Source organism: Ahaetulla prasina, chromosome 1 (genome assembly GCF_028640845.1).
Source record: "Ahaetulla prasina isolate Xishuangbanna chromosome 1, ASM2864084v1, whole genome shotgun sequence".
Taxonomy (NCBI): domain Eukaryota; kingdom Metazoa; phylum Chordata; class Lepidosauria; order Squamata; family Colubridae; genus Ahaetulla; species Ahaetulla prasina.
This window is the reverse complement of record NC_080539.1, coordinates 154,568,998-154,587,517: the sequence shown is the minus strand read 5'-3', so window position 1 is coordinate 154,587,517 and position 18,520 is coordinate 154,568,998. Positions and strand designations below refer to the sequence as shown.

At 37.1% G+C, this 18,520-nt stretch overlaps 1 protein-coding gene across 7 annotated transcripts in view; it reads right to left on the bottom strand.

The window, feature by feature from the left end:
* Positions 1-840: 840 nt before the first annotated feature.
* LPIN1 (lipin 1) overlaps positions 841-18,520 on the bottom strand; it is a 141,233-nt gene continuing 123,553 nt past the window's right edge. For 4 of the 7 annotated variants that reach the window (XR_009154644.1, XR_009154643.1, XR_009154647.1 and 1 more), the window contains 3 exons: positions 10,720-10,872; positions 8,980-9,565; positions 7,815-7,918 (listed from right to left, as the gene is read on the bottom strand). Coding sequence is in view for 3 of the 7 variants with exons in the window: in XM_058178647.1 (XP_058034630.1) it covers positions 5,897-6,065; positions 7,815-7,918; positions 9,451-9,565; positions 10,720-10,872 (541 nt within the window). In the remaining 4 variants the exon portion in view is untranslated. Of the gene's footprint in view, positions 6,066-7,814; positions 7,919-8,979; positions 9,566-10,719; positions 10,873-18,520 lie in introns of those variants that run through there. The other 3 variants (XM_058178647.1, XM_058178640.1, XM_058178622.1) reach the window with 1 other exon arrangement.

Below are 18,520 nucleotides of genomic sequence, written 5' to 3'. Positions count from 1 at the left end.
ACCAAAGAGGCAGGTCCCTCTTCCCCCTCCCACCCTCCCTTGGAACGGGGGAAGGTTGATATAAGAAGAAGCACCAAAAAAATCAAGTTGCTTCAGGATTCCTCTACCAGAGAAGTGAACCAAGAATGCAGTGGGGTCAACCCCGAAAAGGAGTTTTTCATGCCCACTTTGCTGGACCCTCTACATTAGGTGGGCAATAAAATCAACACTGTGTTCCTTCTTCTGATATTTATTTCCAGTTTTTTCTTTCTCACAGGCATAATGCTCAAAAAAGGAAACTTAAGCTGGGGACCCAAGCCAGCTAGAGCTACCACGCAACCCTAAAGGCGGTTACTGAAGACTATCGGTGGCTCAGGGACTTTTTTTTTTTAGTCAGAAATTGCATTTATTTATTGTATTTATCAACAATCACACTCTACATGGACTCTTGGTGGTGTACAATTAAGACATAAGTACATATGTAATGAAACAATAATCCTTAAAACTATCCAAAATTTTCGTAAATTACTACAAACAGAATTCCTAATGGATGTATTGATGACTGTACCCTATGGAACATCCTCCCTCTTAAGGTTTTTCTAACTGTCAGAAGTGATTTGAGTCATTTGGATTGCTGGCAGAAGATTTGTCTGTAATGTAGGTGCCACTGCTTGGAAACATCCTGTTTCTCAGTGAAGCTACCTTTGAAATCCTGTGAGTCTCCATTTCCCTCGGGAATTTTCATCTCTAATATGCTGTGCTTAAACTTTCCTCCCGACCTCCAGAAACATTCTAAAGAGCTTAGCTTGGGCTGAAATTTGTTCAGTGTGCATCTTTTGAAATCACGCGCCACACAATGGATTGAATTTATTACAATATATTTATTTGCATTTTGTTGACCATCAAAATGAAATTATCTTTTTTTATAGAGTAACAGCACTACTGCATATATGTACAGAGAAAATACTTTCCCCAAATACATCCCTTAATAATTCTCCCACTTGCCCTCAAATTCCCATCACCATTATTTGAATTTCAACATATCGAACTGAATAGCCATAAAATGTATCAAAATAAACAGGGATCCACCTTGCATATTCTACTTTAAGATATAGGAGACAGTATAAACAGAGCATATATTGGCTTTCCATTTAGAAAAAGGTATATTTTCTGTAACAGAAAACCATCAATACACCAGAAATAAAGAGGGTCTTGGTTTTTTTTTCTTTCACAGAAAGAATTAATTCATCCATTCTATGTTTATTGTGCAAATTCATCCATGCCATTTTAATGTATGCAGAACTACCTGGCCAAATTAAAAACTATTTAGAAATCATATCTGCAACTAATTGTAAGTTTTAACAATAAAGCTTGAAAATGCTTTATAAAATATTCCTCCCCAACCAATGCCATAAATATCATTTGAAATCCTCTCAGGAACTACATTCAACACCACAACAGCATTTCTAATAAAGCTTAGGCAAGTTTTAAAAAAATAAATTTGATGCCAGGCACATTAAAATCAGCAAACAAGAACAAAATAAGGTTGCCAAGGTTTCTCAAGTGGATTCACATCTTCTTATGGAAATCCAGAGTTTGCCTCAAGTATTAACACAGTAGAGTTACGTGTGGGGCGATCACAACAGACCCACCCAAGGATTCTCAGTTTAGCCTTGGTGACACAGTCGAATTCCTGAAAAATATTTACTGTTGGTTTATGAACAATTCCTTAAAACGAAGCCCGTTTATAAGGCAGCATTTTCATCCTTTAAAAACTAGAATAAGAAACAAACTGCACGTACCAAGTAGTAAATTCCACTGATTTCTAGCCGTGTTCTTGTAATTTAAGTCAATGGGAATGAAACCTGTTTAATAGGACTGGGCAGAGTTTTAGATTCAATACCCCCGAAATGTGTTCAGAGCAAAACAGGAGGCAGAACATCTGCCCGCGACTGTAAAACAGCGGCACCAAAGCAAGATCCAAAGCGCTATGCAACACTACTGCTTAACCTTAGCTGGATCGTGCACGTTTTGTTCTGAGAAATCAAATACAAATTCAAAATGGCAAATCACATATCCTGGCTGCAATGTGCGTAAGAAAGAGGAATAAGCAAGAGAAGCATTCTGCAATAAAAGATACATGCCCCAAAAGTGATAATATCGAAACAGGTTTTTCCATGGCTTTCTGTTCCCCATGCTAGACTTTTGGGTTATCAAATGTTGCTAAATCCATAATCGTGTTCTTGGACCTGAGAAGTAGATTTCATGTTGTTCAACTAGTAATTTGGGAACATTAAAGACCTTAAAATTATGCTGGTTTTGGATCAGTACCTGTATTTCTTTATGTACCCGTGATATTGCCCATTTATAGGAATCAATGTACATTCAAAAATAATTCGGGGGACACGGGTGGACGACGACACTTAACTAATCCCAGCAAGGTATGATGGTGTCCAATTGTACTACTTAAAACATATAAGATTGACAAAGACAAGGAAAATGACAAAATCCCATTCAAGGGAATGAAATGGAATGTGTGATCTTGTTCAGGGGTCCCCAATCCCCGATCCATAGACCTGCACCAGTCCGCGTCATGCCAATAACCAAGCCGCACAAACAAGTAAAGCCCCATCCACAGGATGCAGGTAGTACATGAAACCACGCCCCCTCCAGTCCACGGAAAAACCTCTCTCCATGGAACCCAAAGGTTGAGGGCCACTGGTCTAGTCCTATGCATCCAACTCCATCTTTATCAACTACCTGCTGATAAGAATTGCCACTGCAAATTACTTTCAATTGATTTACTGGATCTTCATCATAAATTTAGACTGGAGACATAATATTTAGTCCTGGTTTTCGTTGTTGCTTTTTGCAATTGAAAGCAACAGACGTTAGAGATGTTTTATCTTCTTACAGATATCAATACCCTAATTCAGGGGTCCCCAACACCCCCAGTCCATGGACCGGCATCAAGTCACTGCATGCCAGAAACTGGGCAAAGCCCCATCCACAGAATGTGGGCAGCATGCGAAGCCACGCTCCCTCCGGTCCGTGGAAATATCTCTCTCCACACCACCGGTCCCTGGCGGCCAAAAGGTTGGGGCCCACTGCCCTAATTCATCTATTGGAATACAAAAGAGCATGCTTGTATGCCTGCTGAAGCAAAACATCATGTAGAAATTTGGCTGTGCACACGTAATTCCCCTTTAATTTTAAATCGCTTGGGCTTTAGAGACGGGAGTTTTTTTTTCAAAAAGCTGAACCACAGAGTTTGAAGGAGAGAAATGGATTCAAATCTAAACCCCATTTCTCCTTCCCTGTCAAGCAAAGTGACTTGGGGGCTTGAGCAGTTTTGGTTTTATATGCTCCTTTGGCCTTTGTATTTATTTTAAATTATTTTACAAATGCGGCTTTGGACTGCCAAGAACAGTAATCAAAGGAAGCAGTGATACTGCTTCAGAAAGGGTTGTGTATTCACAAAAAAGTTAACAGCACAGAAGGAATTAAATGGGAACCTAAAACCAATTTTTAGCTGGGCCCTGGCTATAGTCACCAACAATCCTGATTTGAATCGATCTTCATTCCAAAGATTGTAAGTTGAGAACAGAATCTACAACGTACGATTTAATCATGTAGGCTGTCTTACAGGGTTAAAATGGCAAATTTTAGACACAGTTAACAGACGATGAAATCCAACTGTACTGATGAAGCTTATTTCTGAGTAGTTGTATCATTTGCAGCATAAAGCTAAGGGGATAAATATTTGGCAGAATGTGCACTATAAGACCCAGTGTGAAATTAATTCATTAAATGTAAAGAGTGCCAAGCTATGATACTGAATGTAATTTTCACTATCAGTGGAAAAAGCCCCACTGATTTAATGGCAAACAAATTTCTTTGCTTAAAATTGGCTTGCAGCTTTGGATCCTAAATCCAGTTAAAGGCAGAAGTTACTAACACAGCAATCCATTATTATTATTTTTTTCAGAAGTTAGGCCAAATGACTTTATTGGGACTTCCAAGTAATTATTTATGGGGAAAAACATCTAGCTCAAGTTAGTGAAACTAATTTAACTTTATTATAATTAACTTTAGCTGGATTTGGCCACAATATTTGGGAGCTACTAGAGTGCAGTTATGAAAACACAAATAGACAGAATTCTAAGTTCCCTTTTAAAACAAGCAGAATGTATATAATGGCAGGTGAGGTATATCAAAATTCAAGGATTCCAAACAATTTCTTCTGAGGGGTATTATTTACTCGGAGATCAGCAAGAGAAAAATACTGGAATTAAATTTCAACACAGTGAGAAATATATTTTAACATAAGTTCTAACCATCTCAACAGCATTAATTTTGCCCAGTCTCTTAACTTTTAAAAAAGACTTACAGGCCTCAGGCCTGTTGTCTTTATATAAACAGATTACCTAGCAACCTTCCAATAAATATTAAAAGGAAATAGTTTAATAAAAGCAAGGATTTTCTTTTTTAAAAAGATAATTTGATATTCAGTATAAACAATGGAAATCTGCATTTTAAAGAAGGCCAGCAACTTGTAAAAAGCAGCTTCTCTCAAAAACAATCTAAAATATTCATTATAATATTGAATCTCAAGACAGTCAAACGTAACAAAAAATAAAAGGAAGATAATGTCTCCTAAAGGTATCAAGAAAAAAACGAAATGTAAAGGAAAAACTATCAAGTAAAGGCTGTCTATAATGAAGGACACCCCAAATCATATTAATCTCAAAATTGTGTGATAAAAGAAAAATACCGAGAGGAATCTTCAGAGGATTTAAAATCAGCCAACTCCTTCACACCTCACATCTAATTCACATAGTGCAAATAAAATATGCTGAACCAGCAACGAAGCAATTCAAGAAAGTTCACTAAAAATACTTCCAGACATGTTTTCCTTTGCAATTGGAAGCAGAAACCTTTACGTATTATTATGATAGATGGGAAGAGCGCACTTCTACTTAAATGGCATCGCTCTTCATGGAAAAGAAACCAGGAAAGGCAGAGGACTCCGCTGCCAAGTATCCTTCTAAGACACACTATTTGAAAAGCGTATATGTCATAGTAGTGAACTCGTAGCTATGACCATAAAAATATTGCACTGTAGGACCTCTGGAGGGCCCAAACCTTCCAGCAAGATTAAGATGAAACACAGCATACAGTAATGGTAGCAGGCTCAAGGTTTCGTTTGGTAAAATAGGGCCTAAACTTAGTAGAGCCGACTAGTCGCATGAAAATGATAATCGAAGTGCATTCAATTCCATAAATAAAAGAGATTTTCATCGTAACAATGAAATTGAAAGAACAATTTGGCAATGGAACATACTGACGGAATTGGAGGTTAGAATCATACCCCTATCAATACAAAACTAGTACAGTGCTAGTGATCACAGCCATGCTGTGTTAAGCTTATCGATCGACTGAATTTTGCTCACTTGATCTCAATGTATTTTGTTAATGACTGGGTTTTTTTTTGGGGGGGGGGAGTATAGAAAATGTACGTGTTACACCTCGGAGGCTTAGAGTTGTTTCCTCTTCCTCTACCTGAGAAGTAGGGGATGGAATGGCTCCAGTAGTGCTTCAAGAGGCAAGCACATCACTGTGCTTTCAAAGCTCACATGGAAACACTGAAGACCATAGAGGACTTTGAGATACCCACTACCACGGCATCCGGAACTGTCCCTTTCAAAAGAATGCATGGCATTGGGTACCTCTTAAGCATTATGCTGGTGAAGAGCTGGATGGACAACCTTCAGAAATGCTTTTAAAGAACAAAGGTAATTTCTGAACTGGTTTTTTTTTTTAAACCACTGCATCCCAAATTTTGTTTGAGGCGCAAAATCCAGTTGAACAACTGAAGCACAGAAGAGCTGAGATGTTGAGATGCCGCCAAGATGTTTCAAAAGAGTTCTGGCAAACTAGAATGAATATCTTGATTTTCAAAAGGTGGCAGTGGCTCCCTCCAGTATGTGAACTGACTGTAGGTGTCAGAACAGGGGAAATCTGAAGAATGCCTTCTTTTCAGCAAGGGAAATACATGATCCACCACTTCGCAAAGTCTTACATACCTGTGAGGGAGGAGAGGGGGGAGTGCAGGGGTGGAGGAGAAAGAGAGAGAAACATCTGAGATATTATCTGAACTATTTTATTTATTTGTTTAATTTCTACGCTGCCCTTCTCACCAATAAGGCAACTTTGGACCGCTTATAAAACAGTAAAAAGGTGAAAATCAAAACATTATTCACTATATTACTGATGTCGTGAATTGCATGAACACAACTCAGGCAAAATAATCAGAAAAACATAACATCCCTACAGCCTTTTAACTTATTTCTGAATGTTAGGCGTTGAGGTGCGATTTTCTAAAACACTGCTAGGAAGAGTAGAGTTGGGATGCTGCTTGAAGATTTGTAAACCACAGTCAGTCTTGCAGCAAAAGACTTGTAAGAAAATATTTAAGAAATATGTAAGAAAATAAGCCAAAACAGATTTACAAAACCCACTGAAGTAAAAACAAAAGCTACAAAGGCATCTCCTGCAGCTTTTAGAAATGGTGAACATGTGAGGTGTTTTTAAAAGTAAGGCTTTCAATGGCCAAACTGAAATTATCCTGATCTTTGGATTTCAAAGATGTTGTGTCCCACTCCTCCGCTGACGGCCGGGTCAGGGAAATCCGAATCAGGCTTGCCTCTGCAGCTCTGCCCAAAGTCCTAGCAAAGTCCTCAGAGCAGGCAGGAGACCAGAAAGTGACTTCAGCAAGATAAGTTCGACTTTGCCTGACTCAGAGACTGCCAGAAAGCAGATCCTTTATATAGGCCATGGGGTGTGGCTCCATGACTCAGCACTCATTAAGGCCTGCCCCTCCCTTCCTTCTGTTGCCTCCGCCTATCCAGTCTTCTGATGCGAGGGTCACTCCAATCAGCAGCTGTTGGAAATAAACTTTCCTCAGGCTCACATGCTGTGGAGGAGGGGGAGGGGTCTAGCTGCTCCGTTTGCCTGGGCATGGAGCCAGGGCTGGGGCCGGGGGGTGCTCCCTCCTCTGCAGCCTGCTTGGGCATGGAGCTAGGGCTGGGAACGGGAGGTGCCCCCTCCTCTTCAGCTTGTCTGGGCATGGAGCCAGGACTGGGGCCGGGAGGCATACATTCCTCCGTGTTCGGGAGCAGATAAGAAGGCCCCGGCTGCTGTGAGAGTGGGCAAGACACAACAGAAGATTAGAAACAGCAGGGTAGAGATCCAGGTGAAAGCAACAAGATCTCATTTTTCCTAATCAAATTAATTAACCCCTGGAAAACTCCATTTGTAGCAAAGTGTTACATTTCGCTCTATAGCCACTTCCAAATATTTTTCCCGCCTGAATTTCAACTTCAGAAAACCTATCAAACATAACCACTTAGTAGACAAACAGACAGCTTATGAGACAGCCAAAAACAAAGGTTTGGAAAGGAGAAAAGTTGTTAATGGGTTATACCTACAACAGGACTCAGTCACTTTTTTAGAAATGATTACTTGATTATTTTGTTGTATGCACAAATAACCTCCCCTTATTGAAATCTTAAGAGAGCATTTTTAAATCACCGCAAGTATATTTTAAAACCAAAAGTGTATGTCCTTTAACAAAGAGACTGTTTAAATAAAGAAAATGTTGAATCCTACTCTTTGATGTTAATCTCTACACAACCAAAATGAATGTTTAGGAATACGCATCATATCACTGAATTTTTATTTCCAGTCAATTCATTTAATTCCTGTTATAATTTCCAGCATCAGGGACTTGAGGAGGAAAATCAGAATTATATAAGCAACAGAAAGATACTCACGATGAAATGTTAGTTTTAGCATGTTCTTGAATTAGTTCTCCTTTTGGATTAACAGTGAATATTCTGTTTAGTGAAACTCCAACTTGCTTGTATGAGTACACATCCTGGATAAAAGAACCAAAATATATGAATCTCAATAAAATAACCCAGAAAGTTTTAGGTGTATATAATGGAGGCACTTCATAAAATTTAAGTTATAAAATATATATCCCAAGAACTGATTCCTTAAAGTTGATCTGAACTTCTGAGAGAGTAGTTTTCACAGCAATAACACATAAATGATTTGCCACCGTTGTTTTCCAACATTTTTTTTTATTTCCTGGTCATTATCACCATTAAAAACAAGCGGCAGAGTTTCATAAACATTCTGTCAACCCTGGACGCCATCTTTTTCTTTGGATCTTCAGGGCTGCCACACTTGGTGCTGTGGGAAACTGGGAGAGGGGATAGCATGGAGTGGTAAAGATATATAGCCATAATAACATTCTTTTCTCTAGGAGTCAAGGACATTCAGCCTGCACCTAGAGTGGTGTGACTGGGAGACATCTCCAGTTGGGATGGTGGATTGATTGGATCATTTGATGGTCATGTGGGTGCAGGGGAAGGGACTTTGACTTTCCTTTGGGTGGGGAAAACCCAGAAGCTTTCAGATTCGGGTTTTCCCAGATGTGCCAATATGACATCTCTAATAAAATGGAACTTTGAGGAACCTCAAGCCTTGGACTCGTCTTTCATTGGGGGTGTTACTTGGAATCCTGACACATTCAGTGAATACTTGATCTGGCTGCCTAGGGAATGGAAGCAGTATAGAAGAGTGTATCTGAGCACAGATAAAATACCTTTGTTAAGGATTATCTTGAGAAGATAAGAGCAGTGTATGTATTTCTCTGCTGTCTACTGATTGCCCATCTGCAGATCTAAGCTGATTCAATTACACCTAGGCAGGGAGGGACCAGTGGGGACCAGTAAAATACATATAAGGTCATTGAGGGCTATTCTCATTATCTATTGAGTCTGATCCACTTTGAGCTGGAGGTCAGTCATGCAAGTCCTTTGCAGGTGATTGAGGCACAGTCTAGTTACATTATCTAAGAAGTATTTGAACCTGTTAGTCCTGAGATAAGGGACAGGGTTTTTTTGAGGGTGGTGGTGTAAGTATGGCCACCTGTGTTTCAGATCGATGTCCATTCTGGTTGGTCAAGGTCTCCCAGGGGGTGGTATAGTTGGATCTACGTAATGGTGAACTCATCCTTGAGAGAGGGGATGGTTCTATTGACTCTGGAGGACATGGTCTGATCCCTCCTCAAAAAACGATTGCAGGATCCAGCAACATTGGGAGACTGCAGTTTCAATGGGCATTCCTGGAGGAAATAGGTTGTCTGGACTCCAATATGTAGCACTGATATCTCTTAGTATCTTTTGATACCACCAACGATGGCATCCTTCTGAACCAGATCAGGGGTCTGGGGTGGTAAGAACAGGTCCAAATGGCCCAAGCCAGCATTGCCAACTGGGGTGGTAGGAGCTGTAGTTTAGCAGAATCTGGAGAATACTTCTGAACTGAAAAATGAATCCTGCAGTGCCAATACTTCTGTGGAAGAACTCTTCGGGAATTATCATCACAATCGGTACTTACTGCAGGCCTGTTGCCAAAGGCAGCATAAAAAGGTTCTGTGTTAGGATGAAATAAGTTTTTTATGTCTGTTAAACACTGAACTTTAAATTTCTCTGGCTTCTTCTCTATCACTTCCCTGAAATAAAAGAAGAAAATAAAATTAGGTAAAAATAAATAAAATAAGGTGAAATATTAAATGATAATGCTTTATGCGTAAATGGTACACAGTATATTTCTTTCAACTATGTGAACAGTTTCAATTGATGAAGACTTCTAATAATCTCTCAAGGTTTTCAGAAATTTTTTATGGTCCATAGGGCTAAATTAAACACGAAGACTCATTCTACGTACATGGAAAAGGCCGATTGTATTGCTATAAACCTACTGATTTTGGCAATGTGAGAGCTGTGGTTCATTTGGATAAACTTTCAGTCTTCAAAAAAAAATGTATAATTTACTGATAAATATATCAGCCTTATAATTATTTTATGATTATCTGATTTCCTTCTTCAACAATGGACAACATCAAATCAGAAAGAGAAAGTTTTCCAATCTGCTATATTTTAGAAATACAAAGATCAAATGTTTTTATTTTAGCTTATTTTTATTCAATGCAAACAAGAAGCAAGTGGATTAAGAACATATTTAGTGGGGAAAATACTCTTCTTTAAAACATTTCCCATTAAAATGCAATTTTGTGCATAAGCCTAAGGTGAATACTGATTACAGGTCCCAAATTCATACATGTAAATCTCACTGCTTTTTCATTGGGATCTCATAATTACCTTTCACGAGAGTTGACCCATAAATACTGAACGCAACAACATGTATTACTGGACAACAATATACTTTGTTACTACATTTTGTGGGTCACTACACAAGTATAATGATACCTTTGCAACAGTATGTAACTGTTGAATCTTAATCTTCTTGTATAATAGGTCTAACCGAGGGCTGTCAAACTCCCGGCCTATGGGACGGATGCGTCACGTGTTGGCCACACCCACGCCCAGTTTAGCGAAGGGGGAGAAAAATCCCAATACATCATGTGACGCCGCCCTGACGACGTGCGTTTGACAACCCTGGTCTAACCCCTGAATCATTTCAGGGATGGAAATAACTACACCCTGTTCACAGCAGTGTTTCTCAGCTGTGGCCCTTTTAAGAGGTGTGAGCTTCAACTATCAGAATTCCTTAGCTGGAATTCTGGGAGATGATATCCACACCTCTTAAAAGGGCCAGGATTGAGATACGCTCATTTAGGGTTACAAGAACCAAGAGCTGTGATACCTGTGAAAAGCTGAGAACAAACTGCTGGGACTCAACAACACAGGCCCTTGCGGTAACACCGTTCCCCGCTCATTCACCCAATGCAAGTAACCTCGAGTCATATCTGCCATCCCAATAGCACGGGCTGAACAGTACAGGAACTTGTATCCATTCCTGTGGTTTTAAAGAGAAAAAAAAAACAGACCGTCATCATCAGACATTTAATGAATAGAATAGAATAGAATAATTTAATTTCTATACCGCCCTTCTCCCGAAGGACTCAGGGCAGTTTACAGCCAAGTAAAACACAATGAAAACATACAATATACAATTAAAAACCAATTTAAAAAACATATTCAATAATTAAAATACATATTAAAACCATAAATAACCCCATTAAAATTACTAGTAAATTTCAATTTTATGCCAGTCCTGCACGGAAGAATAAGTATGTCTTATTCTATGAAATTGTTTTTGCAACCTACAGGGGATTATTAGCAAGATGAAATCACAGCTGCCAGTTTAGCTTCCTACACATCAAGTTCTTCCCAAGAACCTTGGATAAGTATAGATATATACCGATAGTCCTCGTCTTGCAACTTATTCGTTTAGCAATCATTCAAACATGTAGGGAAAGAGCATCCTGGACTGGAAGGTGAGATTAAACGTGTCATCATTTGGAGTCACTGAATTTCCACAAGGTAGCCAACTCCAGCCCCCACGCCCACCCCAATGAATTCCACTGACTCTTAAGGTAAAGGTAAAGATTCCCCTCGCACATACGTGCTAGTCGTTGTCGACTCTAGGGGGCGGTGCTCATCTCCGTTTCAAAGCCGAAGAGCCAGCGCTGTCCGAAGACGTCTCCGTGGTCATGTGGCCAGCATGACTCAACGCCAAAGGCGCACGGAACGCTGTTACCTTCCCACCAAAGATGGTCCCTATTTTTTCTACTTGCATTTTTACGTGCTTTTGAAACTGCTAGGTTGGCAGAAGCTGGGACTAGTAACGGGAGCTCACCCCGTTACACGGCAGCACTAGGGATTCGAACCGCTGACCTGCCGACCTTTCGATCGACAAGCTCGACGTCCTAGACCCTGAGCCATCGTGTCCCCTTGACTCTTATCTAATGCCAATTTAGCTTTGACCAATAGTTGACTAGATTCTTATGTTAGACGTAGCAATAATAAATTCTTCTGTGCTTTGAACTCAATTAATGCTCCTGGGTATTTGTGCCTGACATTACAACACTGATTAGTCCTCGCATTTATGATCACCATAGTCACATGATCAAAATTTGGGCATATGGCAACCACTATGTATTTACAATGTTTGCAATACCCTAGGGCCATATGATAGCCATCTGCGACCTTCCCAACCAGATTCCAACAAGCAAAGTTAAGGGGGGAAACCAGATTTGCTTAACCACCATGTGATTCATTTAACCACTGCAGTAATTCGCTGAACATCCCCTTATGCAAAAAGGTCATTAAAATAAGCGCAACTCACTTAACAACCCCTTCGTTTAGCAATGGAAATTCAAGTTACAATTATGGCTACTATACAGGACTACCTGTAAACCCCAAAAGGTATACAGATAAGGAAGAAAATTTAGCACAGTTCACAGCCATGAGTTCTGCATATGCATTAATATGGGCTCTTAGGCAAATTGAATGGGCCAATGAAACATATTTCTTTTTATGTTAACTTAATAACTTCAAGACTTGTGGACTTCAACTCCCGGAATTTCCGGGAATTTCCTAGTCAGCATGGCTGGCTGAAGAATTCTGGGAATTGACGTCCACAAGTCTTAAAGTTGCCATATGCTACACTATGACTTCTGGAAGATCACATTCATGGGCTTTAAGAACCAAGCTTTATGGGGCGTGGCCATGACCGTGGTGGGGTAAGGACCTTTCCTTCACTTCACAGGGCTTAATAATGAAGATTTATGAGGATTAATGCTGTTTGGAATGCACCGTTATGGATGAAAGTTAATAAATCATGAAGTGGAAGTGTTAATAGCCCAGCAGACTGAATTTAAAACTGGTAGGTCATCTGAAACTGCTTGAATTAAGGAGTTTTTACTGCGTGGGATGACCGAACTGGCAGATACAATGAGTTTGGAATAAACTGCTGTCTTTTGCTTTCCTTATTATAATTATCGTGTTCTGTGTTAAATGCTGAGGCTAAGGAATATCAAAGACTGAATTTGCTAATGAGAAGAATTTTAATTGAAGAGATCGATCTTTTGTGCTGGACTGACTGGCTGACTGGCTGAAGAAGCTTTTATTAGGTGGATAATTTTTTTTTAATTATTTTTCTTTTGAGAGGAAATTAATAGCTTGTTTATATTACAGAAAACAAAAAAAGGACTTTGTTTTGAAGTTCAAGCTGGTTTGTTTTTTTTTTTTCTCTGCCGACGTGGAGAAAAAATGGCGCTGATTAAGCTGTGAGGTAATTGTGTTTCTTTGTGGAGTGAATATGACTCATAAGTTACTGATAAGCTACTAACGAGTGCAAATAAGCCGTTTCGCTTCAATTAAAAGATTGTCGTCCCTTGATCTTCATCAAGACCCTCTGTAAAATTGGTTTGACTGCTGTCCTTTGATCTTCACTAAGACTCTTTGAAAAATTGGAATCCCAGTTTGAGAAATTTTTTGGTTTTTTTTTTTTCAAAATGACTCAACAACTTTCAGAAACGCAGCAAATTGCTGCAGCTTTAAATAAAATTGGGGAAAAAATAGCAGCACTATCAGAGCGTATAGATAATTTGACATTTAAACTGACATCCGAAGTGCAAAATTTAAAGCAAGATATGAATGATAACTTTGTTAAACAAAAAGAGGAAATGACAATGATTAAAGATGAAATGGAGCAGCTGCATGTGCATGAGGCAAAAGTAGATCGGCAAATTGGCAAAATATTTTATAAAAATGAGCAGCAAGATAAGAGAATTTGTCTTTTGGAAGAAGAGATGAGGAAATATAATTTCGTTATTAGAGGAATCTCGGAAGAAAGGGAAGATAAATTGAAACAGCGGGTTTTGAAATGGATTAATGATTTGGATACGCAACTTACGTTCACAATAGCAGACCTGGCAAGCGTCTTTAGAATTGGATATAGAAGGCAAAATGGTTCTAACAGGAATGTGCTTGTCAGGTTCGCAAATCTTGGTGATAAGTTGGAAGTTATGGCCAAGTTAAGAGAGTTGGGAGATGCTTTGAAGTTTGAAGGGAAGACTATTCAAGTCTTCCCGGATATATCAAGAGAAGAAAGGGCATGGAGATTTTTTTTAAAACCAATTACAAAAGTTTTGAGAGATAATGGAATTAAATACAATTGGAGGCCACCACAACAATTGAAATTTTTTTATAAAGGAAGGATGCGTACAATCACCCCAGATATAGATGCATTATTATATTTACGGAGCTTGGACTGATTGAGATGGAGGATTTAATGGAGATAAAAGATCAAATGCTTCAGATGGGTGGAACATACGTGGAAACATCAATCTCAGAAGAAGAAAAAGGGGCTATTGGAGGCAAGACTCTAAAGGGTTAAAGAGGAAAGAAATATCACCTGTGTTGGTTGAACAGAAGATGAGTCGTGAGGATACAGTAGGAGAAGAAGCAGATAAGAGTCTTGGAAAATATGAAGCTGAATGCGGGTCATCGCCATCTTTTTTTTTGTGTGATGAATTTAAATAGGCAGCCCGAAAGAAGTGCCGGGCATTGGCACGTCCCTCTCCCCATTCTCTTTATAGAGGCGAAACCGATGAGGATGTGGGGAAGAAGATTGTTTGTATTTTATTGTTTGTTTGTTTGTTTTGTTTTTTCTGTTTTCTTATTGTTGTTTATATGGTAGTTTAATGTCGGGTGGTGGGGGCACAGAAAGGAAGATGCGGGATAGGATTAAAAATTTATATTTTAAATGGGAGTTATAAAAATAATGTCATGGAATGTGAAGGGTACAGGGAATCAGATTAAAAGAAGAAGATTGGAGCTTAAGATTAAAAGGGATTCACCAGACATTTTATTTTTACAAGAAACCCATCAGAAATCTGAAGATTCAAATAGAATGTATATAAAAGGTATGCAAATATATGAAAAGCATTTGGAACTTCAAAAGCTAGAGGAGTTGCAACACTGATATCAGATAGGGTGTACTTTGAAAACATAAGGTAATTTTGGATGAAGATGGAAGATATGTAATAATTGTTGGAAATCTTAATGAGGAAAAAGTGACACTTGTTAATTTATATTTACCGAATGAAAACAAAGAGAATTTCTTGAAAAATAACAAAATTTTGGAGAATGAAAGTGTAGGAAAGTAATTGTGGCTGGGGATTTTAATTTAATCAGAGATAAAATAGACAGTACTAATCCCACCGCTGTGGAGGAGCAAATAAAATGGGGATTTTAAATATGTGGATGCTTCGAAACGGCGTGGTTGATGTGTGGAGAGAGGTTAAAGGAATTGAGAGAGTATACACTTTTTTTTCTAAGATATATAATACATATTCTAGAATTGATTATATTTTTCTTTCTAAAGATTTGTTGAATAATGTGGATAAGGTAGATGTGGGAATTTTTAAAGATTCTGATCATGCAGAAGTTATGGTGGACTTAGATTTTAATTTTGAGAAAAAAAGAAGCTATTGGAGATATGACGAGAAATTGTATAAAAATGAAAAGGATAAAAAATGGATACTTAAAAAATTGGAGGAAAGTTGGAGATTAAATGATAACGGGGAGGTTAAATTTGAAATTGTTTGGGATGCGATGAAAGCGGTGTTTAGAGGGGAGAGTATCAAATTATCAAGTAGGAAATATAAAAATTATAAAATTAAAATGGAAAGAGATAAAAATAAGATTAAAGAATTGGAAAATCAATTTTTGCTTACTAAAGAAAAAAAATTCTTCAGGAGCTTAATATGTTAAGAAATAAAATGATAGAAGAAGATACAGAGTTAGTAAAAGAAATTTGAGATTTTAAATAGGAATTTTTGAATTTAGTAATAGAAATTCTAAATTATTGGCAAAGATGGCGAAAGATAAAAGAGAAGAGAGAAATTGGAGTTTTGATAGATGATAGAGGTATAAGATGTTATAAAAAATTAGAGAAATGTGAAGTGGTTAGAAACTTTTTTCAGAATCTATATTCAAAGAAACCAATTAATCGGGGAAAATTGCAAAGCTATTTAGAAAAGTATGTGGTGAAAATTGATCAAACATATAAGGAATTGATGGAAGAAGATATAACACAAGATGAGATTAATGGAATAATACAAAAATTAAAATTAGGGAAAGCTCCAGGTGAGGATGGATTACCTGTTGAGTTTTATAAAGAATTTAAAGAATTAATAATACCAAGACTGCAAAAATTATTCAATGGAATATTACATGGTGGGAAGTACCTTCGTCATGGAATAGAACGGTGATATCCTAATTCCTAAACCAGATAAAGATTTAGAAAGGATTGAGTCCTATCGGCCCATTTCTTTAATTAATCAGGATGCAAAGATATTTACTGCTATTATAAGTAATAGATTAAATAGATTTATAGATAGATATATAAGTTATAATCAAGTAGGCTTTGTGAAGGGTAGATACATGAGTGATATTGTTAGAAGAGTATTAAATATTATAGATGTAGCTGAATATAATGGTGATAAAATTGGTATAGTATCATTGGATATTTTTAAAGCTTTTGATTCTGTACAATGGGAAACAATTAAAGTAATTGTGGAGGCTTTAGGCTTTGGTAATAAGTTTATACATGTTATTTCAAAATTGTACCAAAAGAGCAGTGCAAGAGTGAAGGTGAATGGAATATTAACTGAAGAGATAAAATTAGAAGCTGGTACGAGACAAGGATGTCCCTGTCCCCAACATTATTTTTATTGGCTATGGAAATATTGACAAAATGATAGAAAAGATGAAGAATTAGAAGGATATAAGGGTATAAGATAAATTTGTATCGGATGATACTTTAATTATTTTGAAAAATGTAGAAAGATTTGAAAAGATATATAAGCATTTGATAGAATTTGAAGAAATGACAGGATTGAAAGTAAATTGGTCAAAGTCAGAATTATTGATGGATAGTAATGGTAATGAGTCTGAGAATATGCAAGAGCAATTTGGGATAAGGATTAAAACACATTGAAATATTTGGGTATAGTGCTTTCACTTAAGGTTAAAGAATTGAAAAACTTAATTATGATGTGGTGATTAACGAAATTGAGAAGAAGATAGATAAATATAAAATTTTAAAGTTGTCTTGGTTTGGTAGAATTGCAATGTGTAAGATGATGTTGCTGCCCAAGTTCAACTTTTTATTCGAGATGCTACCACTAAATCTGACAGAGAAAGATATTGAAGGATATCAGAAAAACTGGATAAATTTTGCAATGGTGGCAAAAGACCCAGATTAGTGAAGAAAATGTGGTATCAAAATCAAAAGGAAGGTGGATTAGGAATCCCCAAATTATTTAATTATTACTGTGCGTATGGTATCCGGATAGTGGTAAAAATACTTAAAGGTGAAGATAATTATTGGAGAGATTTAGAGTTAAGGGATATAGAAATTTGGATCAAGGTGGTTTTAGATAAAGCAAATTTAAAATGTGTAAGTAGAAGTTATTGGTTAAAGGATTAAGTAAAAATGTGGAACAAATTTGTTAAAATTTTAATTCGGATATAATCTTTTGGGGAGACAACTGGAATTTGGCGATTAAAAATAATATAAAAGCGTAATGAAGTGATTAAAGAGGAAAATATAGAAATTATTAAAGATTGGATAAAAGTTATGGGAAATGAAAGGAGGAATAAAGAAATTATTGAAAAATTAGGGTTAAGTTGGTTTGAAAAATACAGATAGAAAAATGGACAAAAAACTAAAGGAAAATTATTCGATAAATAGATGTGAAACTGAATTTGAATATTTAGTATCTCGGATTATGAAAGATGAAATTGGGCTAAAGGGACTCGTTAGTAGGGTTTATAAGATTATAAATTCTGATGAAAAATTACAAAGAGTGATGAGGACAAATTGGGAAAAAGATCTTAATATTGAAATACCAGAATCAGATTGGAATGTGAATTGGAAGAGTAGAATTACGAGAACTTTATCTATAAGGATTAAAGAGCACAATTATAAAGTTGTTTGAAATGGTATTTGACTCAGTAAGATTGTCACAAATGGATAAAAAACTAGTAAAAATGTTGGAGATGTGAGATGGAATTGGGGACTTATGAACATATGTGGTATAATTGTGATAAGGTTAAAAGTTTTGGCAACAATTGGAGAAAATGATATTTGAAATGATGGGGAAAGTAATAACATTGAGAGTGGAAACTATATTATTGTTGGTAATTAAGGAAATAGAATTAACAAAATATGAAAAAGAATTGATTAGAATTATGATTATAATAGGTAGAATTATAATAGCTAGATATTGGAAACTAGATGTGATTTTTAGAATAGAAGAGTGGAATTCTGAAATGTGGAAATTAGCTTTAAATGATAAAATGACATGTGATATTAAAATTAGAAGTGGTGTGTATAAAGAAGATATTTTCTGGAAGACTTGGAAACCATTTGTGGACTTTGCGCTTGGAACATTGGACGCTTCAGTACCTGTACCTCGAGAACGTGGATTTTGGCAATCATGAGGATATATCCGAAGACCCAAATCTTCCTTTTATGTATAGCACAAGGGTGTAATAATGTATTTTCTTTTTGTTTGTTTGTTGCAAAAAAAAAATAATAAAAAAATTAAGAACCAAGCTTTATTCCAGGAGAGGGCAAAAATAATAAG